This window comes from Sclerotinia sclerotiorum, genomic scaffold, assembly GCF_000146945.2.
Source record: "Sclerotinia sclerotiorum 1980 UF-70 scaffold_9 genomic scaffold, whole genome shotgun sequence".
Classification (NCBI taxonomy): Eukaryota; Fungi; Ascomycota; class Leotiomycetes; order Helotiales; family Sclerotiniaceae; genus Sclerotinia; species Sclerotinia sclerotiorum.
The window spans coordinates 417,628-442,281 of NW_001820827.1; the positions used below are offsets into that span (position 1 = coordinate 417,628).

General features: G+C 42.9%; 6 protein-coding genes across 6 annotated transcripts; 3 read left to right on the top strand and 3 right to left on the bottom strand.

Annotated features, from left to right (window-relative positions):
* Positions 1-192: 192 nt before the first annotated feature.
* On the bottom strand, positions 193-1,328 carry SS1G_07097 (predicted protein; the record flags this gene model as incomplete). Its single annotated transcript, XM_001591601.1, has 3 exons — positions 193-449; positions 690-964; positions 1,222-1,328. The coding sequence occupies 3 exons, from the start codon at positions 1,326-1,328 to the stop codon at positions 193-195; spliced, it is 639 nt and encodes a 212-aa protein (XP_001591651.1).
* A 720-nt stretch (positions 1,329-2,048) lies between these two features.
* On the top strand, positions 2,049-12,034 carry SS1G_07098 (hypothetical protein; the record flags this gene model as incomplete). Its single annotated transcript, XM_001591602.1, has 9 exons — positions 2,049-2,710; positions 2,766-3,291; positions 3,644-7,184; positions 7,242-7,548; positions 7,690-9,280; positions 9,339-9,456; positions 9,601-10,889; positions 10,938-11,869; positions 11,932-12,034. 9 exons carry the CDS (start codon positions 2,049-2,051, stop codon positions 12,032-12,034), a joined length of 9,069 nt encoding a protein of 3,022 aa, XP_001591652.1.
* A 381-nt stretch (positions 12,035-12,415) lies between these two features.
* Positions 12,416-14,022, bottom strand: SS1G_07099 (Delta(14)-sterol reductase; the record flags this gene model as incomplete). The annotated part of the gene is made up of 3 exons (XM_001591603.1): positions 12,416-13,536; positions 13,599-13,903; positions 13,955-14,022. The coding sequence occupies 3 exons, from the start codon at positions 14,020-14,022 to the stop codon at positions 12,416-12,418; spliced, it is 1,494 nt and encodes a 497-aa protein (XP_001591653.1).
* An 854-nt stretch (positions 14,023-14,876) lies between these two features.
* On the top strand, positions 14,877-17,227 carry SS1G_07100 (hypothetical protein; the record flags this gene model as incomplete). The annotated part of the gene is made up of 3 exons (XM_001591604.1): positions 14,877-14,927; positions 15,000-15,520; positions 15,793-17,227. 3 exons carry the CDS (start codon positions 14,877-14,879, stop codon positions 17,225-17,227), a joined length of 2,007 nt encoding a protein of 668 aa, XP_001591654.1.
* A 636-nt stretch (positions 17,228-17,863) lies between these two features.
* SS1G_07101 (hypothetical protein) lies at positions 17,864-20,795 on the top strand (the record flags this gene model as incomplete). Its single annotated transcript, XM_001591605.1, has 4 exons — positions 17,864-18,817; positions 18,879-19,362; positions 19,442-20,207; positions 20,324-20,795. The coding sequence occupies 4 exons, from the start codon at positions 17,864-17,866 to the stop codon at positions 20,793-20,795; spliced, it is 2,676 nt and encodes an 891-aa protein (XP_001591655.1).
* A 1,779-nt stretch (positions 20,796-22,574) lies between these two features.
* On the bottom strand, positions 22,575-23,971 carry SS1G_07102 (hypothetical protein; the record flags this gene model as incomplete). Its single annotated transcript, XM_001591606.1, has 4 exons — positions 22,575-22,813; positions 22,892-23,615; positions 23,684-23,776; positions 23,921-23,971. The coding sequence occupies 4 exons, from the start codon at positions 23,969-23,971 to the stop codon at positions 22,575-22,577; spliced, it is 1,107 nt and encodes a 368-aa protein (XP_001591656.1).
* Between the last annotated feature and the right edge of the window lie 683 nt (positions 23,972-24,654).

Genomic DNA, 24,654 nt, shown 5'->3' on the forward strand with positions numbered 1-24,654 from the left:
TTCACAGCACCTCACGGCAAGGATAAGGCATAATCAAGCCTCTCCTGCATGACGGCGTCGATTTTAGCCACATTAACTGCAGGATTCTTATTTGTCAACCATCCGTATCATGCAACTCGTGTAGCAGCTTCTGTACAAAGGTACAGCAGTAATATTTAACCGAAATCACATTCGTGTAATATTTTGCTAAGCTTATGCCTCCGGCTTCCTTCCCGCAACACTAACCATGCTCATTCTTAGACTTGCGCCGTGATACATCTCGGCAATTGCACGCCGATGCATATTCCACCATTCTTCAGCATTACCCCTTTCCCGTTCGATGATACTACCCATTTCTACCGAGGCCATAAGATGTGTCATTGTCCAGGGGTGCGCGATTTCGTCGTCGATCGGCACGTATTGGTTGGCCAGCACGACTAAATTCCGTTTTTGAAATGCTTTGTCTAGCTCTGTAATCCATCTAATGAAGTCAGCATTTCTCTCCCGCGCTTTTAGCGTCCATCCCTACCGAAAATCATTGTATTTGCCCGAAACTAAGCTTTGGGCTTGATTTTTCAACTCGTCCAAGGCCGATTTTGGTACCCCGGGGTCTGTTGATTGCGCATATATACCCCCGAAATCACCATCATCCCATTGCAGGTACCCACCGGGCTCTAACATTTGTCAGAAAATTCTTCAGACGTCTTTACGGGATGCATGAATACTCAATAATGCTAAGAGGTTGTCCAATATTGGGAATGGATCGCCGTTCTCAACAACTAGGCACAAATATCCTGTGTGCACCACATCGAATTGTTCACGTAGAGAATCGGGTATAGGTTTCAATATGTCCAATGTATCCAAGATGACATTCTTGGGCAACCATCCTTTTGGAGGAAATTGTGCAGTGGAGATATCAAATCCTTGAAGTTGGGCTGATGGGTAGTTCTCAGCCAACTCTTTTGCCAAGTCAATGAGCCAAATCCTGCATCTCAACATTAACGCCACACAACACAATGGAGGGGAAAACTTTAACGAAAAGACGCATTTAAAATTCTTACCCTGTACCACAAGCTACATCCGCCACTTTGATATTCTTCCTCAAAGGAATACATGGCTGCAATAAGTGTCCCAGTTGTCTTTTACAGATATAGTGTTGAAGATATAAGCTTTATACCAAGTCAGCATTTGTTATCGAATCTATGATGAAGATATGATGGAGATATGTTGGACAAAACCTACCGCGTGGACGCTTGAAAATCCCTCTGCAATGGATATTTATCGATGCTTCCTTCCACAGGTCCCTCCACGACAGCATCGATGAATCCGTTGATTACTCTCCTAGCCATGGTGCGATAGCTTAGATACCTCAAATTTTACATTTAGTCTCAGTAGATCGAAGGTCTACTTGTATCTCTGATTATGAGGCTGCGATCAAAATTCGGCAAGGAGCATTTTTCTCGTGCCCATGATTAAGCCAGTCGTGGCTTGGATATTTTGTGCCAATGCCATAAAATTGACTGCTTACTCGCCGATGTCTCGCTAGATGAAACAAAAATCTGCAAGTGTACTCTATAGTCCTTTGTGCTAACCACATTCGAAGGATTCGCCATTGAGCGGCATCTTCCCCCGGCTTTGGCCTGGTATTTCGAATGGATTTAATATTCGAAAAAATTAGATATGTCAGAAGGATTGGATGACAAAATAGTGTCGCACCGACTTAAATATATGGTTGAGGATTTTTGAAACTCCTAAGCTGCATATGAGACTCTGATGCTACGTAGATCGATTATCACCTGAATGTCGATACCGCACCTCTGCACGTGAACATTTGTTCTGATCGGCGACTTTACTTTCACCGAGGAAATCCTGGATAACTCTAACTTGCAAAAAGAAGTGCAAGACTAAAAATCAGAAGAATTCAGCAAGTTATTGTCCACATAATTTGGCTTTGTAACGTCGGTTGGAGCCAGCTTGCAAGTACAGGCGATTCACTTCGATTCAACCTGTTAGAACTCAGCTCTGGACCCTCCTGTCCCATAATAGAACCATTATTCAGAGCAAACACAATGTCACAGTCAAATATTCCTATTGCAATCATTGGCCTCGCTTGTCGATTTCCTGGAGGTATCCACGACGCTGAAAGTCTTTGGGAAGTTCTCATCCGAGGACAAAGTACCTGGTCTGATGTACCCACAGATCGTTATAACTGGAGATCGTTTCACCACCCCACGCGTGGATCTACCTCCGCTCACTCGTCTCGTGGAGGATATTTCTTAAAATCCAATGTTGCCGAGTTTGATGCTGGGTTTTTCGGTATTTCTGAGCTTGAGGCTGCAGCTATAGATCCACAACAGCGTATTCTTCTGGAAGTAACATACGAAGCAATGGAAAATGCGGGGCTCTCGATTGACTCGGTTAAAGGTTCTCATACCGGCGTATATGTTGCGACATTTACACATGACTATGAGAATATGATGTATCATGACTCAACATCTCTACCAAAATATGGCATGACTGGTGTTGGGACAGCCATTGCATCCAATCGGATATCATATTTTTTTGATCTTAAAGGCCCTTCAATATCTTTAGATACTGGATGCTCTGGAAGCCTTGTCGCTTTACATCAAGCATGCCAGAGCTTACGACTGGGAGAAACAAACACGAGCTTTGTTGGGGGAACCAATCTCATTCTTAGTCCTGATACTATGTTACCCATGGATAATCTCCAGTGAGTTACAAGCCTGACAAAGTGTTGATAAACTGATTCCAATTGGTGACCACAGTCTTTTGAACAATAATGGCACTTGCTATCCCTTTGATAAACGAGGATCTGGCTACGGACGCGGCGAAGGTGCAGCGTTGATCATTCTTAAGCGTCTAGATGATGCTTTGAGTGCAGGTGACTCAATAAGAGCAATTATTCGCAACACTGCTATTGGACAAGATGGAAAAACAGCCGGAATTACATTCCCGAACCAACACGCTCAAGAGTCTTTGATACGATCAGCTTACAAAGCCATATCATTAAATCCTTGCTATACTGCATACGTGGAAGCCCATGGAACTGGCACTATCGCTGGAGATATCACCGAAATAAACGCCCTTGGCAGAGTATTTTGCGAGAACAGAGAGCATGGCGAGCCGCTATACGTCGGTTCTGTGAAAGGCGCGATTGGCCATCTTGAGAGCGTGAGTGGGCTAGCAGGATTAATCAAAGTTATTTTGATGCTAGAGAAGGGAGTTATGCCTGCAACGCCAGGATTTGAGGAGCCTAAGGACGGATTGAATCTTCCTAAATGGAATATCAAGGTAAATTTTTGCTCTTTACCAAAACCCTATCTAAACGACCCAGTTCGTCTGAATGATTGAATCCAATTGAATGACTCATCCAGTCTTATTGATCCATAATCCTCCAATATCCAAAACAAGGTATATTTCCAGATGTGTTGGGTCATTGGGATGAACTCAAGAATTCAGATTGGCTTGATCATGGAAATAAATCAAAATAGAAGTTGGGCGACTACATTCTAATGACTCAAAGATTCCACAGTCACCACAGAATTGGCCAGACAATCTTCCACGACGAGCAAGCCTGGTAAATCTCCTTCTTTTATCTCTTGTTTCTAGTTCCTTTGGAAATAGACTGACTCTGGTGATGTAGAACTCATTCGGCTATGGCGGTGCAAATGCCCATGCTATCATTGAAGCCGATTTGGTCGATCATGTCGGAACTAACGGCACGGTCTTTGTCAACTGCCATTCAGGCCATCGAAGTAGAGCCTTGGGGGGGGATGAGTTGTCTAAAACGCTCACCAGTGAATTTTTAAATGGAAAAGTCAACGGAAAATCGAAAAAAGCCAGTACCAGGGATCAAACTTACCAGATTTTTTCACTTGTGGCCAAGACCGAAGGAGCGTTGAGGTTAGTAGCAGACGGCCTGAGGAGTTGGGCAAGCAAAAATTTCATTTCAGACCCCCATTCAGCAGATATAGCCTATACGTTAATACGGAGAAGTTCCAACATGCCTTGGCATTCCAGCTTAGTTGCATCCGGAGCTGAGCAACTCATATCCAAGTTAGAACCAAAAGAACTCAGATTAAGTCGCGTATCCATGGCTAGCAAGGTGGATATCTTCTATATTTTCACGGGCCAAGGAACACAATGGCATGGTATGGCCAGAGAACTCATTGATTCTTCAACAGTGTTTCGTGATTCCTTGAATACTTCAGAGACAATCTTAAAGTCTCTAGGATCTTCTTGGAGCCTTCTTGAAGAATTAGGTCGAGATGAGAATACCACGAGAATCGACGAAAGTATGATCTCCCAGCCATCAACGACTGCCATTCAAATTGCTTTGGTGCAGCTGCTACGTAGCCTCAATGTCACGCCTGATAGAGTCTTGGGACATTCTAGCGGTGAACTTGCCGCTGCATATGCTGCAGGTATTTTGGATCATGAATCGGTGTTGAAGCTATCATATTATCGTGGTCTTCTAGGAAATTATTGCAAAAGAGTGTTGTGTAAAAATGGGGCAATGTTAGTAGTGGCATTGAGTGGATATGAAATAATGGCTTACATTAAACGCATAAAAACTGGCCGGGTTTCCGTCGCATGCTTCAATAGCCCTTCTAGCACTACCATTTCGGGTGATGAAGGTGCTATCAACGAATTGAGCGGCATACTCCAGAGATTTGGTATATCCTCCAGAAAGCTCAGAGTCGACACAGCTTATCACTCTCATCATATGGAAATAGTTGCCGAATGGTACCTAAGAAGTATAGAAGATATCCGATGTTTGGATCCAAGCACTTCAACAATCTTCCATTCTTCGGTAACTGGCAAGAGGAAACATAGAGACTTTGACGCTACCTACTGGACAGAAAATCTCGTATCCAAAGTGCTGTTTACTCAGGCTTTACAAGGTCTATGTGAACAAGTAGAGTCAGATATAGACTCTGAAGGAATTTCTTCCTCGTGTATAATTCTAGAAATTGGACCATCTAATGCCCTCAACTTTTCCATAAAGCAAACGCTTACATACAAGCAACTAAATTCAGCTCGATACACTTATATGTCTACATTAAAGAAGGGCTGTAACTCACAGCTTACCTTTCTTGAGGTCATATCATACCTTTTCGATAGTGGGTATCCTGTGGATATTGCTAGCGCTAACAGACTAAATCATCTGACCTGTCGATCCCGGGTTTCTCTTTTAGTGAATTTGCCCACATACCCTTGGGATCATTCTGCATCTTATTGGTACGAGTCGCAAGTATATAAGGAACATCGTTTGCGCAATCACCCTTATCATGATTTACTGGGTATTCGAATACCAGGAAGCCCAAATATCCAACCAAAATGGCGTCACATTCTCAATATCGAAAGTTCACCTTGGCTAAAAGATCATGCCGTTGATGGCAGACTTGTTTTTCCTGGCGCCGGTTATCTAGCTATGGCAATAGAAGCAAAGCGTCAGTTGCTGCTGGACGTTGAGCCTAGAAGAAGTGTTCGCAACTACATTATCAAGGATGTTACCTTTTCAAGATTTCTCGAAATTCCTGACCGGACCAAAAGTACTGAAGTCCAATTGAGCCTTAATAGTCCCATCAATGGTCAAAGTGGCATTGAAGAATGGCAAGAATTTCGAGTTACTTCGACACCGAATTCCGGTGTTACCACGGAGAATTGCAAAGGATTAATTAGGATAGAGCTCGCTAACGATGTTCCTTCACACCGTGATGTTTCTGATTTGGGTGACTTTAAGCAAGAAAAAGACCATGCGGCGAGAGTTGCAGGAGAACGCCTCATGGATCTCGAAAATAACATGTATCACAAACTCGACGAGAAGACCTTCTACCAACGGCTCGAGTCGACCGGAAATTACTGGGGACCAAGCTTTGCAACAATTACAGACTTCATGCTTGGAGACTCTGAAGCTACCGGTAAAATTACTGTACCAAACGTTGCAGAGATGATGCCCGGGGGATTTATACAACCGCATGTTATTCACCCTACTACTTTGGATGCACTCATTCACTCAAGTCTACTTTTGTCGACGTCTACACAGTCATCTGCTTCGGATGTAATGTTTCCTATTTATATACGAGAAGTCTTTATTTCAGCGAATGTCCTGAACAATCCCGGACAGCGGCTTTCGTTTGTGACAAAGTTGAAATCGGCAACCTCAAGCTCTACCTCATCAGATGTTTCTGCTTTCCAGGGAACATCATCACAAAAGAGATCAAAGTGTGTGCAAATTAGGGAAGCTGGATTTCGAAGGACGGCCGGGTCAGGATATAGCTCTGTAGGTTTTGATCCGTCTTCCTGTTACAACTTAGAGTGGGGATTGGACCTGGACTATTCCCAGCCTGAATTACATTCGAAAGTCGAAAAACACCATAAATATGTTGTCACACCAGAGAATAGGCTAAAAATCTTGAATGATCAGGCGTGGTACTATATTGATGCGTGCCTGAATACAATCGACGAGAAAGACGTTGAAAGCAAATATGCTATGTACTATGAATGGATGGTACAATTAAAAAGCTTGAAGAATATCTCGCCACGCCTCGAATACCCGAAATACTCAGCGGAAGACTTTGGAGGTCTTGGGGAAGATGCAGAGGCTGTAAGGCGTATAGGTACGAATCTGAAGTCAATTCTATCCGGCAGGATAGATCCGCTACAGCTTCTCCTAGAGCATGACCTTCTACGACGAATCTATGCAAAAGGTTTGGGGGCACGACAATGCCACCATTATCTGAGTACATATGCCAAGAAGCTCACATTCAAAAACCCAAACATGAAAGTTCTAGAAGTTGGCGCAGGTACGGCGTCGGCTACAATACCTCTGTTCGAAAAATTAAGCGAGGATGGGAAGCTTCCTCTCAGACAATATGATTTTACCGATATATCACCTTGGTTTTTCGAGAATGCTAGAGCTTTGCTTCAAAGGTGGCAAAGTCATCTATGCTTCAAAACATTCGACTGCAACAAAGACCCTATGGAACAAAGGTTTGAGCCTGGGACGTATGATTTAATTATAGCATACAATGCTATTCATGCTAGCAGATCCATTGATGAGTCGATAATAAACTTGAGAAAATTACTCAGGACAGGTGGTAGACTGATACTCCTCGAGATTACTCGGCTCGAGCCATTTGTCAATACTATATTTGGCTTGCTTCCAGGCTGGTACATGGGTAAGTATCACTTTCAACATCCTTTTATCCGGAGTGTTTAGCTGATGGCATGTTCAGATCGAACGGACGGTAGAAAGGGTGCTCCTGTTTTGTCTACCGAACAATGGAATTTTAGACTTCTGCAGGGAGGATTTAACGGCTGCGAGTTTATCAAGCATGACGAAGACGGGCCAAGTAAGACGATGTCTATGATTGTATCAAAGGCTATTCCATTTTCCGAAGAAAAGTCAGCAATTCCCACCTCATATTTAGTTCACGACAATAGTGGGGCTGTCCGAAGTCTTCTGGGACAGAAGCTTCAGAAGCTTTGTTTTCGGTCTTCAACGCCACATATTGCATCACAGAACACCGATAAGGAAGCTGTGTATGTGATAGTTGATGATTCCCTTACTAGTTCTCTGCTGAGCTCTTCACCCCAAGTGATTAGCAGTCTATTAAAAGTCATCGCGGAAGCAAGGAATATTTTCTGGATTATTGCACCTAGGTACCCACTGAAGCTTTCCAGGAGGCTTTCGGGACTTGTCACAGGATTTGCACGAGGAGTTCGCAGTGAGAATCAAGCGATCAACTTTGTCACACTTGATATTCAGGGAGAATCCATTGACTTTGATGAACTTGACCAGAAGATCAATGAAATATTCAACGCGTCATTTTTTCGAAGAAATTCTTGTGTCGACACAGATTACATATACAGAGATGGAAATATTTTCATTCCTCGGTTGAAACCAAACAGAAAATACCAAATGGGATCACTCTCTGATGTGCCCACCCGATCAGTACTCTTTCATCAGACCGAAAAAGTTATCCAGCCACAACGATGTAGATCAAAGTATGATGCTACTTTTCATTTTACTGCAACCAGATTGCCAAAGGCTAAATTGAATCCTGGTAATACCGAGGTCAAGGTGGAAGCATGGAGTGTATCTACAGAAGATCTCTTGGCTGGTTTTGGCAATTCACAACCGGAGTCCGAACATCCCATCGTTGGTGGATTTGCTGGAACTGTAATCGTCGTTGGCAACCAAAGTTGTTGGAAAGTAGGGGACCAAATATGCGGTTGGTCGAAAACTGTTTTCGCAAACAGCGTCAGAATAAATGCCGATGACGTGTGTCGCTATCCCAAGTCGATGTCTTTAGGTGAAGCTGCATCTATACCGACTACATTTATGATGGCCTTTTATGCTTTGGTCGAAATTGCAAGAATGAGAGAGGGGCAGATCGTTGTAATTCATCATGCGGATTCCCCTGTTGGGCATGCTGCTATCCAGGTTGCGAGATATATCGGAGCAAATATAATAGCGGTTATCACCAAACCAGAACATCGCCAGTCTCTCATCGATAAATATGAATTATCTAACGATACAATCATCTTCCCGCATGGTGTTTCAACATACGAGTTGGCTGTCTTGCGCCTCGCAGGTATTGAAGGTCCTCAAGTTATTCTTCATTCAAGCACGGAAGACATACAATTCATTGAGGAGAGCATAGCCTGCTTGGCTCGCTTCGGTACTTTTGTTAAAATCGGAAGCTCTAACATATCTTCGAGAATATCAACCAGCTCGGATATATTCAGGAAAGGAATCTCTCTCATTTCGCTAGATCTAGCCGCAATATCCGAGCTACAGCCCCAAAGAATGTCGGAGCTCATGAGGCATATTAAATTGATGTTCCAAAAGCATAATCCACGGTCAATTAGACCAGTTCTTACTATGAATATTGGAGACCTTGACGGTGCCGTCAATCGTATCGAACAAGAGGATCTTGCTGGCCAAATTGTTTTAGAAGCCGGTGATAATGCGACGGTGAATCTAGCTCTAATTCCCGCTCCATTAATCTTCGACGACGACGCCACATATTTCGTCGTTGGGAACTCGACTATCTTGACTGTGGATATGTACAAGTTCTTTTTGTCACATGGAGCAAGGAATGTCTTGATACTTTTCACAGGACCTTGGGAGGAAAAGACCAAAATCGAGAAGTGGCTGGCGCATGAAGAAAGCAATATCAGAATTGTCTCATCGATTGACGACATTTCGACTCAATTACACGATGCTCCTCCTATTAGAGGCATGATATGGACTGAGTTATTTTCGACAGTAAGTTATTACATCCCACGTAAATCTCGTAGCAACAATCTGCTAATCGTTAATCAAGGTTCATCCAGCCACCGCAGACGGTACAGCAGCTTATGTTCAGAGTGACTTCAACTATGTCGATGCCTTAATGACATATATAAACCCGAATATCCTAGATTTCCTCGTCATGATCTCCTGTTCGTTTGTTTTTCCTAGAGCAAGAAATAGATCCATCGAATGTGCTATATTTTCCTCTAGACAAGCTCTTTTAGCATCACACTTGCATCCGAGAACGAAACTCATTCACGTGGATATGGCTAATCTATCACCTATATCCGAAGATTATCATTCCGAACTCGCAGAGTTATCCGTCGGTCGTAGTTCTTATTCTTGTCGGGAAATGTTTGAGATTTTGGAGTCTGAAATGGCTTCAAATAATGACAACGGACACTATTCTCACATTGTTACTGGACTTCGAGAATCCAAATTGAGTGGATCACGCAAAATTCCGCTGCATTCTCCTTTAATAAAATATCTACCCGAAATTTGGAAGCAAGAAGAACCTTCTCCTAATGCACCTCTTGACAAATCTACCTCTGAAACCACAGATGACAACCTGGAAGATTCTAAGACCGAAGCACAAGCGCACAGGATTGTGAAGCTAGCAGTACAAAAGAAGATTGCTTCTATGATGGCCGTGCATTATGAACTAATTGATGTGAAAATGGCTATTGAAGATTTTGGCTTGGATTCACTAATTATATTCACGTTCAGGAATTGGATTTTCCAAAATTTCCGTGCTAATTTGGATGTGGGAGCTATTACTAGTGCCTCGAATATTGACGATCTTGCATCTAGGATACTATCGGTTAAAGATATCCCTAGAAAGGGGCAATCTGCTCAACATAAGCACGCTTTTGAACCAACCAGTCCATCAAGGTTCCATGCAATATCTCATACAAACTTGTTACCGAAGCAGCCGCTACCCGCGTTAGAAGATACTCTTCGACACTATATAAATGCTGCTCGTCCATTCTGTTCCAACGAGGAACTAGAAAGGACCAAGCAGTTGGCAGAAGAGCTCAAGATTGTTGGCGGCCAAGGACAAATGTTACAAGCTCGTTTGCTTGAGCGAAAGAACGATCCCACAATCGAAAATTGGTTATCAGATATTTATCTAACTCGAAGATTTCTACGTCAACGCGCATCTTTGGTGGCAACTCAAAGTTACTTTGGCACGCATCCAAACGGTCGTGGTCTTCATACCCAAGCGGAGCGAGCAGCAATTGTTACTTTGGCCGCTCTTAAGTTCAAGCAACGTTATGAAAGTGAATCTTTACCGAAACGAGAATTATACGGGCAATCGATCGATACATACGCATATCGATATCTTTTCAACGTTTGTCGGGAGCCACACCCAAACGAAGATATTATTCGCGAGTACCCAAGTGAGAACTACATTGTCGTCTTCAATAATGGTCATGGATATAAGATCGGCCTTACCAAAGATGACGAAGCTATCACATTCTCTGCTTTGAAAACGACCTTTGAGGAGATCATCTATGAACCAATAGAACCGAAATCATGGGTAGGAATCTTGACTGCTGATAATCGGGACGATTGGGCTAAGGTATGTTCCATGATTTGATCTTTACAAACAGTCACTTATCAGTCATAGGCCAGGAATGCGCTACTAGAAGCAGACGAAAGCAATAAAGTATCGATAAAAACCATTGAAGCAGCGGCATTCATCGTTTGTCTCGATGATGGAACACCAGAGACCCCCTCACAACGATTCTCCCAATTTCTCTTTGGGGATGGCTCAAACAGATGGTATGACAAATCACTACAATTTGTCGTCTGTAAGAACGGTGTCTCGGCTTCTGTTTGTGAGCATTCAATATTAGATGGTATAACAATAGAAGTGCTCCATGAATTCATAAACGAGGCAATCATTTCGCACAAACCCTCCCCGAACACCACACCCCGGAATCCCAATACACCAGAAATCCTGCCTCTAATACTTAATCCCAACCTCGAGACTCGCACCCAACACATCCTCCAAAACCTCTCACGACAAACCTCCAAATACACATTCACGCACTTCGAAACCCACAAACTCCAACAAAAATTCCTTTCCGAAAAAGGACTCCCCACGCAGTCCAGCATCCAGCTCGCAATCCAACTCGCAATCCAGCGCTTCTTCAACTATATCCCCAATGCCATCGAAACCGTCTCGCTCGCCCAATTCCGCCAAGGACGCGTCGAAGTCCACCACATAATCACACCCCTAATGGCACAATTCCTCGCAACCAACAAACAAACCCTCAACATCCATTCGCGAGAATTACTCTACGAAGCCGCAAAGGAACACGCGAAATCGCTTACGCGTGCGAGCAAGGGACGAGGATTTAGTCGACACTTGTTAGCGCTCGAATGGATGATTAAGGAAGGGGAAGAAACACCTGCGTTTTTCCAGGATGCGGTGTATGCGAGGATGAAACCGGAACGGGCGGTCACGAGTTGTTTTAATACTGGGTGGTTAGAGGGTGGATTCGTGTATCCGTTTCCGGGGAGTATTTTGGTTTATTTTGAGGTGAAGAGGGAATCGTAAGTTTGTCTTATGGTATGGTTCTGTTTGTATAATCTTGTGTGCTGATTTTCTTCTTTAGGGTTTCATTTTCTATCTTCGGTAATGATGCGGATGTGGAGAGGTTTAGGGAACTTCTTGAGGTTGCTGGAGGTCAGATACGGAGTTTGCTTGATGATTATTGAGGGGGTTTCCAATTTTTGAATGTCCGAATCTGAGATACTTTTTGACACAATCAAATCAACAAATTCTCATCTATGCATTACGCTCTGATTTATTTGCCTGGCGGAGGAAAAAGGGAATTCGAGATAATTAGGCCTATGCATGGAATCAAGGAAACTTTGAGAGTGTGTGGTGCTTAACCTCATTAGGTACTGGAGGTAAATAGCCAGACAGTAAAAGGTTAAGATCTCATATTATGTAAGTATTATTATACACCTTGTACATCTCTAGTAAATCCGCTGTTCTTTACTTTCTAACCATCCTCTCAACCATCTAATCGACCGCTCCTCCCTTCGATCCCTCTTACGTATCTAATCCCGAACGTATCTATTTGTCCAGCACTCTTAATAGATTCCCGGGATAATTCTGTACCTGACAATCTCCTTATACCTCTTCCAATCCTCACCGTACTTTCTTTCGCATTTCTCCTCATCCCTCATTTCTCTATGCACCAACAAGACACCAAAGTAAACCACATAGAAATATGTAATGATCATTCCCCAGCCTCTAGCTGCCCCTTGTGTGACTTCCGTGTGCACTGCTGGTCCACTATACACAAATGAACCGTCGACGAGAGATTGGCCTGATGTGGGAGCTACCGAGCTATGATTGATGAGATAGCCAGCGATACCGGTGGGAAGACAGTAAGACCAAGCCATAATCCAATCACCAGCATAGTTGATATGACGAGCTACACCCCACCAGCCCGAAATGAGAAGTTTGGAGCCGGATTTCGTCTCTAGGTATTTAAGGTGTGCGACACGGGCATCTGTCGGGTCGGTTCTGAAGCGGTTCTTTTCGTTGTTGGAACTACGGAAGATGTAATATCCGATGCCTAGAACAGCGAGGACACCGCTGGTGCCAAGAACGCCAAGAGAAAGGGGGTAAACGGCTAGGTAACGTGCTTGGAGAGAATAGATGAATGGAACCCAGACCAAGTCTCCAAATGATAGCATGAGTCCAAACCCATCAGTGGTAATATCCATGGTGGTGAGGATGGCATTTTCCATCCAATATGAATCAAGCACATACAGTGTTTGGAAGGCTGTAATTAGCAAGATACTATCGGTAACGTATCCGTAAGTCTTGTATTGATGGGCAACAAATGCGTAATCCATTAAAAGCCATCCCATAAGACCTGGTCGTAGCTCACAAAATTCCTTGATATCAATCTCGCCAAGTAAAGGGAGAGTTACTCTTGGGTTGAGTTCACGTCCAATAAACCAATCGTATAGCATATTTCCGGTATGACCTCCAGCAGCCAATTCGCGGAGCTCGGGATTGCCAGGTTTGATGCTAAAACTGCGGATATATACATAAGTGGCAAGACCGTAGGAGATGATGATATTGGCTGTAAGGATTTGTAGGTAATTGTCGTAGATAAAAGTCCAGACTGGGAAATCTGCTCCCTGGGCGATAGTTCCTGCGGCGCATAGAGCGAATGTAAACATCGTAGAAGACCAAGCTATCTTATGCATTAGCGAATAGCGTCCCGACCAATGGCGCGTGTATAGCAGATGTACGTACTATTGAACTTGTATTTGAGCTTTCCCCCACTAGCAAGCTCAACACCTAGCTTTTCCTCGCCCGGCAAGATCCTATGCAAGACCATGCTTAGAAAGTAGTATCCTACTACTTTGAGAAATACATCCCAACTTGACAAACCCGCAAGTCCATTTTCTGGCCATCCAACCTCTTGTTTTAGACTGTTGATTGTAAGGGTCGAAGGGGAGAGCGAGGAGGGAACTGGACATCCAGAAATATCATTGCAGAGAAACGTCGTCGCGTAGCAGAGAAGGGGAAGTCCGAAGGATATACCAAAAGCTCCTATTCTGCGATAATCAGTACAGATCAGTGAATCTGCAAGGGATTGTGCGACTTACGGTCCACCAAATTCATAGCCATGAGGCTCAGCCGCTTTAGAGACTGTGGTAGTCTTCTTTGGAGTCATTTCGTGAACCTGACAATCACTTCAATCGCTTCAATCACTGATGGAAGGAAGAGTGTGAAGTTTGTTGAATGCTGAGATGTTCCCAGGGAGTAAAGTCGAAAATATATACTCTTATCGAGCCCCGTACAAAGCGAGAGAAAGAGGCACCGAAAAAGTGTAAATTATCGTGTCATCCGGAAGTGAGAGATCCCGTTCAAATTATCGATCCTTGTCTCGCGTTCAGAATCTAGCTCACCTAGATTTTCCTTACATGATGATCGACAAGAAAGCTGTGATGGTCCAAGCTTAGTGGTGTACTCCGTGGAGAGTTGAGTGTTGAGTAGAGTGAAGGTTTGAGTGAAGTGTGAAAACATCTTTCCTTTTACATATGATGTTGACTTTGAGTTTCACTCGAGTATATACTAGGTAGCTTTTCAATATAAGGTCTGTGTTTTATTTACTCAAGAAGTTTGAGATGTACAAGATAATTGAATCCATTCATGTTGGATTTACGTACATATGGCTGGTCCCGCTACAAAAACCAAAAACGCTGAACATATGGGGTTGGGTTGGCTTGAGATAATTGACGCTAAATCATGTGATCTCTCAGCTTAGCGCGTTTTACCCTTGTTTACTTGTACTCCGTACGCTTGCCTGAATGTCAACAAACCCCAGAACTTTTAAACATTGATATGATTTCATAGTCCTAACCTTGGAATTCCAACTACAAATACTCATTCTAATCAGCGATAAGGCTGGATTTGTCCCTTGTTTTGGTGCGATACTTCACTCTTTGCAAATTCATTGCAACTAATTACATTGGAAACGCAATTCTGTAATATACCTCCAAGAGATAGTGGTACAAATCTTTAACGATGGCATCCCCTCCGCGCCGCCGATCATCTCGACTTCGTACTCCAGTCAAAGTATGTATAGCATACTTACCCTTATTATCATTGTAACGACTATTGAGAAGATGGACTTATCCTTTGTTCTAGACACTGCCTAATCCAAACACAAATACATATCTCACATCTCTCGCCGAGGTTGATGAAGCTCCTATTTATCCTTCCCTTCCGGTCGTTTCGTCACCAGTTCAAACGCCTCAAACGCCAGCTACTTCCGGCCGTATTGTCCCACCTCGAGAGGAAATGCATCCATCCATGACACATAAATCTACTACCCAAAAGCCCGACTCAGGACTCCGTCATGGTTTTGTTGACATCAACGCAAAGGGCGATGACCAACCCTCTGGTATCCAACAAAAAACCCCCTCAAAAATTGGCATCAGCTCACCAACTTTCGATTTTAAATTCGCGCGTCCTGCACCCCATCTTGGCCCGGAAGCTCAACGCATGATGGATGAACTACGTGAAGAGGCACTCCGTATCAAAGCTAAGCTTGCTGCGGAACGAGAAATGGAACGAAAGAAGAACCCGGAGGGTAGCCATATGGGAGGCCGAAAGATCGCACAAGCAAAGGGCAAAGTTAACAGATACAGTGATGTTCATATGGCAGAGTAAGTCTTGTTCAAGATGCTTTCAATATTTGAAATTATTTCGATGTTTAAAATGCTTCAATGACTGAAAAGATTTCGGCTATTGAAAAGATCACGGTGTTTGAATTTATTTCAATATCTGTAATGATTTCAACGCCTGGAATAATTTCACTGTCTGAATATATTCTGGTGTCTGAAATTATTTCGATACCCAAATGATTTTAATGTTTAAGAAACCTTCAATGTCTATTTCAAATTTTACTCCGTCGGCCGTGATTTCTGACTTCATATAGGTTCAAAAAGATGGACAGCATCGCCAATCATCCATCCTCTTTCCGTGCTCAACCAGGTCGAATTACTCCTACTGCCGCTATCAAGCGCACACGATCTAAAGCTAGGCTGGGTGATAAAGATGTCACTCAAAGTGAAGATTCTTCCCAAGATACTGGTAGTGACCGGCCTGAAAATACTGCACCTGCCAAGCGTGCTCGTCAGCGCATTACAGATGATGCCTCATCTCAACGACCAGTGTCCTGTGGCAAGTCTGAAAATATCCCAATGCCTTCTACCCCACGCCACCAAATTTCCAGCTTTCCTGCACACCTGGCAACACCCACACAAGCATCTATGGCTCGTGCCCAAAGTGTCAAACATCCTGCAACTCAAATTCCCAGCTTGTCCAGATCACCATCAAAGCCAAATCTGCAAAGTACACCTCGCGGTATGACGAAATCTGCTACGGTGAACAATATTGCTGGATCAATGACAGCACCAAGTAAATCTATGCTCCGAACTCCAAGCAGATTCGATCGCGTTAAGTCTATTCTAAAGCATCCAGGCTCAAGCTTCAGCACAAAGAAGACAGACAAGACCTCAGCTATTCCTTCAATTGCTAGAAGTCCAGCCAAGCACAACCTTGCGAAGGACCTACCCTCTGTCCCTACAACTCCTATTGGGGCCGGCCGCTCTAAGAGTATGAAGCATGTTGGATTCACGCCTGAGACGAGGAAGCACAACGAAGCTAAGCACAATGAGACCACCGTTCCACAATCCCCATCTCCAGTAAAGTCTGGCATCCCTCGCTCCAGCTCAAAGTCGAATGTCAAGGTTGGTTCTTCAATTGCCCCTCGCCGACCTGTACCTCAAGAAGAACCTATCAAGCGACAAGCAAAAGATGCTGGGATGTCTGAAACTGATGCGGTCGAGTATCCTTCCCTTGCTGGTGTTAGACCTCTTCCAGAACCACCTCGTCAAGCTCTTCCTCCACACCTTCCTCCCTCAATTCCTGGCACCTTTACTTTCCGCAGTGACCATACTATCAGCTTCGGTGCCTCTCCAAAGGGATTTGGTCCATCGCCTAATCAGGCTACTGTCCGCCAGGTTCGACGCAGTATCTTCCCTGATAGTATGCCTGGCAGCTTTCCTGATGGCAACAAAGAGAACACTGATCCTCCTGTCCGTGAGTCGAGCAAGAAGCCCACTAACCTCTCAGTTATTCCTACTGTTCCTCATGGTATGTCCAACAAGAAGCGTAGAAGAGTTGAGTCTGATGGCGAGGATGAAGCACGCTCACCAAAGAAGCAAAAGGCTCCAGAGGGTGCTATGCTGATGGCTCCGAGACTTCAAGCTGGAAAAAATGTTACTACTTCGACTCCAAGTCCTGCCAAAAAAAGAGGACTAACCCTCAGCCGACTCAATATGCTTGCACGACCAAAGGCCCGGAAATAATTCATTTGGCGACTTTCAGTTTAAATGGCAATTGTCCATTGTTCTATTGTTTATACATTCATACAATCCATGTATGTTCAGGGTTGATTTTAATGGGATTGGAGTATAAGGTTGGCGTCAACCCGAAAATATCGCATGTGCGTGCTTCAAAGTGGGTGGCTGGACCTACAAGATTACTGCATTTGGAAAGAGCTTTGCTTAGGTTATTCTTTCTCGATACAGGAGTTGTAGGATATCATGATTGATGTTTGTGTAGTTAAGTCAATACTCCAGATTGCTTCTTTTAGTTAATGACGAATGAATAAAAAGCTAGTTATTTTGAGTTTCGTCTCGTACTTGCCTATGAAACAAAATAGTGACCTGACATATTCTTCTCACCTTGACTCTCGAAATTCACCTCTTTGATCAACATCGAATATACCTAAATTAGGGGCCGCGTCAATCAGGATGACTGAGACACCATACTGGCACCTTTACACATTCGTTTGCTCCTTTATTATTTGAATTATCACTAAACACTCTCTTTCATCGTTTCTATCATTCATTCGCTCATTACCCATTATACACATAAAAAAGCAATAGTAAACAAAATCCGGTCTTGTATCTATATTTCCACACTTCTCTTAAACAATAAACATGACCGGCCGTCAAGGAACTCCTCGTCCACCTACTTCAACCTTCATTGAGCTTCGTCCTCGCACTCGCCATACTATCTCCGTTCCTCCTCTTTCATTAGCAAGCACTGTAACGGATTCTCTGAAAATAATCGGTATACCGGTCGTCCCAGCTCCTCATTCTCATACTTCAAACGCTCAAGCTCAAGCTCCACTTCCACTTCCGCGACCACCCACTCCCACCAGAGCAAAATCTGCAATAACCACCATGCGCACAATCCAAAAGTCATCAGATCCATCTTTCATATGTACAATCTGCTGGTCTCCACACCATGCACCTTCCAAACCGCGTGTTCTGGGTCGTTCATCTAGAATCGTATGTCATCAGTGTTGGAGAGCTGTGCTGGATTTAAGTATATGCTGGGTTTGTGGAGAATGTATTGTGAGAGGCGATGAGGTAGTTAGTTTGGGATGGTGTTTTTGGCATCGTGGATGTTTTGGTTGTTTGCTTTGTGGAGTGAGGTTGGGAGAGGCGTTTTTGAGGGATTGTGAGAGTGAGAGTGAGAGGGGGGTTGAATTTGGGGATGGAAATAGGAATGGGAATGGTAGTGAGACTGGAGATGGGAGTGCAAGGAAAGGCACAGAGTTGGATAAAATTCCCCTCTGTGAGTGCTGTGAAACAGAGACGAAGATTAAGGGGTATGGAGAGAAGAAGGTGTTGGAGAGGGGATTGGAAAATGTGACGAAATCTGATGGTGGCTTGACGAGATCTAGATTGGAGAAGTTGGATGAGGATAAAGGGTTAGGTGGGAAGAAGGATGTTGTGGTGGGATTGGACGGGGAGGAAATGGTACCTTCTACGCCGTCTTCATCTTCTAGTATCTCACCGATGGACACGAAGATGAAATCAACGAGATCCACCATGATGAATGAAAGGAAGATTAGGAAATTGATAAGAGAGTCTTCGACTCCACAGGTATGTCATTTTTTTTCACTTTAGTTCAACTTTAACTACACGTTTTAACACTGCTCTGAAGGAAGAAATTGCACTTCTCAGCGACGCCTCAAAAATGGGCGTATCCGAAGATGGAAATCCAGAAGACTCCACTCATTCCCATAGCGACAGCGAACCTGCAAATTTCGGGCAATGCGAATTATCCAATTCGTCTAGTTCATCAAATCTCTCTAGTCCCTCTACTGCTTCTAATATCTACGTCTCCATCTATGATCCTGCTGGTCGAGCATTCGTTCCTAGTAAAACGAAACCGCTTCCAAAATGGATGTCATTGCTTCCCAATAATGTACATCGCGAACGCGAAGATTCGCATGGTGATTTTTGTGAGAGGAATGTAGGGACGATGGTGTCGAGAGCTACACTCCCTGATGCGTATGCAGATGGTGCTTCGTCTAGTCATTCGGAGGATTGCCCTGGGGGTCATGGTCCCTTGACGCCGTGTCCGACGGAGGAGGAGAGTAAGGGAGGTACTAGCAGTGGGATTTCGGGGGATGTAACGCCTACAGGTATGTTTTTTTAGGTTTTACTTACTGCATGTTCATGCTATTGGTATGTTTCTTCAAAAGAATATCTAACACACCACAGATCAAACCCCTAACAGCCAGTGCGCCAAGTCCACCTCTGATAGCACATCAACCAGCACCCGCCGACCATCTGTATCAACACTCTCTTCGCTCAATATTCCCAGTCCCCAACAAAGATCCCCCAAGACCACACGTCCCCGCTCCGTTTCTATTGAAGAAAAACTTCCCCGTCCAAATCAACATCCTGCATCCGCATATCGTCGTGCCAACCGCTCTAGCACTATTGAATCTGCACTTAACAAACCCGGCGATTTCATACAAACGGCACAGTATCCCGATCATGCACCAAAAGACATCTCAGAGAGACCTCTAACACCCTATCCCAAAGAAGATGATCCATTCCAAGCCAGTCCCTTCAATACAAACAATACTCACCCTAGAGCACAAGTACCCAGTCTCTTAACCTCTCCACTGAGTAATTTCATCACACCGCGAAAAGGATCATGTTGTGGGCTTAGCACGAGTTTAGAATCTGCATCGGTAGGCGAACTAAAGAGGAGAGAACGCGGAGAATCGTCTTTTGATTCTACGTTTGAGAGTTTTCCTCGACCCGAAATCGGAAAGAGTAATAGTAATTATGCGACGAGTTTGAGGATGAGTCCCACGTTGGGGTTTTTGGATAGGGGCTCAGAGTATTTGGAGAGGTATGTACCTGGGGTTATTTTGCCAGGTGGGAGTGCGAAGGAGAAAGAGGGGGAGAGGGAGAGGGATAAAGAGAAGGAGGGAATTGTGGAGAGGCTTCGGAGGCAGCGGGTTGGGACTGTTAGGTTTGTTTATCTGTTTGTTTTTATTTTTTTTGTCGAAAAAAAGAAAAGTTATCATTGAGAAAGGGAACTTTGATTGATCGATAGAAGTATTAACTAACACTGACAAAAATAAATAGTTTAGGACAAGTAGCCCAAAACGTCAAAGACAAAAAAGAAAAAAAACGAACAGAAACTCATAATCAAACAGAATGGAACTGGACAGATCATGAAGCGAAAAATACAAATGTGGAAGAAGGGAATAATACACAAATGAATAGCAGGACCAGCTCGAGAAGAAATCGAGGAGTTACTGGTGAAGAAGAGAAAAGTCATTTGTCGAGAAGTGGGAGTAAGAGGAGTTTGAGGAAGGGGAGAGGTAGTGAAGAGAGGGGACAGAGTTCTAGGACGGGTAGTAGGACGGGCAGTAAAAAAAGCAAAGAAAAAGAAAGGGAAAAATTGGAAAGAAGAGATGTCAAGGGGAAAGGAAAGGAGATAGAGAAGGAAATCGTAGTAGAAGAGGATATTGAACAGCCGGAAGAAGAAACAGGGGAAAATGGGACTAGGAAGAAACTGAAAAGGGAATTGAAGGGATTATTTGGTGAAGAGTAAATATTGAGTTCTGTGGGGTGGGTAAGCAGCTTTGTGTTGGGAAGGAAATAAATTGCGGCCTGGATGAGATTGATAGGGGGAGGAATGGGTGATGTGGAATGGGAAATTGATAGTTAATGGATAGTGCTATGAGCATCGAGTAGGAAATTCGTTAGGAACCGGGATGCTGTACTTGTACCTATACCTATACCTATACGTATTATTACCAAATTTGTTCTGTTTGTACATCTTAACTTAACTTATCTTTTATGATATCAATGTAAACAAGATGTGGATTTTGAAAAATATTAATTAATACGATGAGTTAAATATGATAATACTTATATATTCTCTTTTGTGACGGAAATCCCTGCTTTCCTCCCACCCTTATTATATAAGAAACCTCAGGTACATTAACCATGTCCACACATGATACGATTACTCGAGATTAGTATACGATTTAGGTGACCTGAGGATCAGATCCGGACAAGTACTAGGTATCAATGGTTATCGGTAAAGTAAGATCATTGGAGGAATAAATATGACTTCTTTTTGCCTAGCCATTGCGGCTAGGCTATTCATTTGTGTATATATAGAGTAGCTATCCCCATCTACAGGTGCTCTTCACCTGTAGATTCTAAGTTAAATACAATTGCTGGTCTATAAACACCCTTTTGGTTACATCTTTCCTTTTCATTTTAAAAGATATCTTATACTTCTTTAAATATATATTTTATAAATCTAGATTTCCTTGATACTAATGAATATATAAAAAATATTTATCATTTGAATTTATATTAATTCATATAGATATAAAAGATAGTTATAGATTATAATCTTAACTCAAATCTAAATATAAATCTATTTTATAAAAAAATCAATTAATAAAAGAACAGGTATTTAATATATGTAAGAGAGGAGTTAATATGAATATAAATAATTAAACGAATTAACTTTATTCTTTTCTTGAACTTAACACTATAGTTAACCTACGTGTAACGATACTATACTGGAGGCAGCGGCTGCCTAAGGTTTCGTCTGGTTGGTAGTTGTGGGTTAAGGCTTTATCACTGGTCTTCACTTGGAAGTGAAGTCGTTACTAGATCAAGTAGAATGTAGGTAAACTAATTGATAACTAAGTTGAGCACGAAGCTCCTTAACTACGAGACTAAATGAATGTTTATATACCCTATATCATCTTTTGAGGACCCTTGGGACCCTAAGGTCCAAAAGGTCCTCGAGGTCACGTGAATTAATGAATCGTGACACTACGATGTATATCTTTTTATAAAGAGTTTATCTTTTTATAAAGAGTTAATTTATATTATATTATAAATGTAATCATCTCCAACCTATCAATTATAATCTTTAAAATAAATGATAAGATTCTTAACAAGAGGCATTAATTTCAGGAGATTTGAGAGGATGATGGAAAATGCAATCTTACATTGTCATTGCTACTGGCAATCTTACAATAGCTACATTACCCAATATATATTTCCTTCCTTCCCTTCCCTTTGCAAGCATTTCTGAATAGTCTAGCTAATGACTATGCCACCGGAAAAGTATAACTGATACAATTTTTAATTGGTATCTCCATTTTTTTTACCTGCTAATTGCTAACTACAGGTAATTTTTAACTCCATAAGCAATTGTACCCTTTACGGGAAATATCCTCTTCGTCAATATCTCATTTTTACCATGATATGACGGACTATGACTATGACCAACTGTATGATAACAGATTTGCAACTCCAGCTATACCTAGTATCTCCGGCTGGTTGATTTTTTAAAATGCATTTAAAGCTCCTTCAAAACTTTCTTCAATTCCTCAACTACAGCATCACCTACTTCGACAGTCTTATTTGAACCACCGATATCGGCAGTTCTGACACCCTTTTCGATAGTTCTGCGGACAGCTTCTTCGACGGCTTTAGCTTCGACAGGGAGGTTGAGAGAGTATTTGAGCATCATCGCGACGGAAAGGATGGTACCGATGGGGTTGACGATGCCTTTTCCGCTGATATCCGGAGCGGAGCCTAGAAGGGTTGTTAGAAAGACAAAAAGAAAAGCGGTAAAAGCTAAAAAAAGAAAGGGAAGCCAAAATAAGAACATACCGTGAATTGGCTCGTAAATACCATTACACTTGCTCTTTCCATCCGGCACACCACTCAAACTTGCACTTGGCAAAAGTCCAATACTACCCGGAATAACACTAGCCTCGTCACTAATAATATCTCCAAACAAATTACTCGTCACCACAATGCCGTTCAACTTTCTTGGATCCTTCACCATCAACATGGCCGCACTATCAATGAGATGATGTCCAATCTTCAACTGGGGGAATTCCGCCGCCATAACATCCGTAACAGTTTTACGCCATAATCTCGAAGTCGCAAGAACATTTGCCTTATCCAAACTCCACACGGGTGCTGGAGGATCTTGCGCAAGTGCAAGATTAGCAGCCAATCTAGTCACACGCTCAATCTCCTCTCTGGAATATGGTTCTGTATCCCAAGCCTTTCCATCCCCCTCATCCTCTTTCCTCTCTCCGAAATAAATACCTCCGGTCAATTCTCGCACGATACAGAAATCGACGCCTTCGCAGACCTTTTCTTTTAAAGGGGAGATTTCGGTCAATGTAGGTGATGCGAAATTACAGGGACGGAGGTTTCCGTATGTGCCCATTTGTTTGCGGAGAGCGAGGATTCCCTGTTCAGGGCGTACTTTTCCAGTTCCCCATTTGGGGCCACCGATTGCGCCGAGGAGAACAGCATCTGCATTTTTGGCAGCTTCGAGAGCTTCGGTTGTGAGGGGTTCACCGTGAGCGTCAATTGAGCACTATATTGAAGAAGGGCTGTAAGTAAATGAATTGGGCGATATATGAGCTTAATGACTGGCAAACTTACACCGCCCAAGAGATGTTCTTGGAAATTGAACTTTCCCGCTGATGGTCTATCGCTTTCTACAACTTTCAGGACTTTAATAGCTTCTGCCACGACCTATATGGGAAAATCAATTAGCAAATTTCCCTCGAAGTTCAATTTGTAGCTCTTGAGGCGGTTATATGCTTAATTCCATGCCCCATATTCTCTCCGCAAACAGCTATTTCATACTCAACAACCAGTAAACAAGCATTATCTTACCTCAGGACCACAGTGATCACCACCAAAAACCACGATGTTGTGAGTTGCCATATTTTGTAGTAGTAATGTTTTTTTAAATGAATATTCAACAAATTGAAGTATAATGGGTATTTAAGAAAAGAAATGATTGAATTGTGTTCAGGGGCGGGAAAAGCTTTGGGGAATAGGACAGGGACTTTATTGTATGCCCCGCCCCCACTATGTCCGATTTCGGAATGAAGCTTCATTGTGCCCGACGTCGGGATTTTATTTTTATATAGCGGAATGAGGTCAGGGAGATCATGGCCATAATCCTGCTAGCCAGAATTTATGATTGTTATTTATTGAGAAGTTTAAAACTTCATCCAAGCAGTTTTGAACATTCAAATCAATTCAGACATACAAATAATCTTATTCATTCAACTCAATTGGAAAATCCAAAGCGATTGATAGTTAGACATGGTTTTGAAATCGAATGATCTACAAATAAGCTCAAGAAGTAAAGATATATCTATGTATTTGGTAAGATCTTACTATTGCTAAGTATCCCAGGAATCCTTCCTTAAATCATTTTACATTCATGCATACTGCAATAATCATCCCTAACTCCCCTATAGCCTTTCACTTCCCTTTTCCCCTTTCTTCTCGGTCGTAAATCTTACTTTGTATTAAATCTTCTTGGGAGCCATTCATCGTGACTTTGATTTGTATTTTATATGCTCTTAATAGGGGGTATCAGTGATGACAAAAGAAAT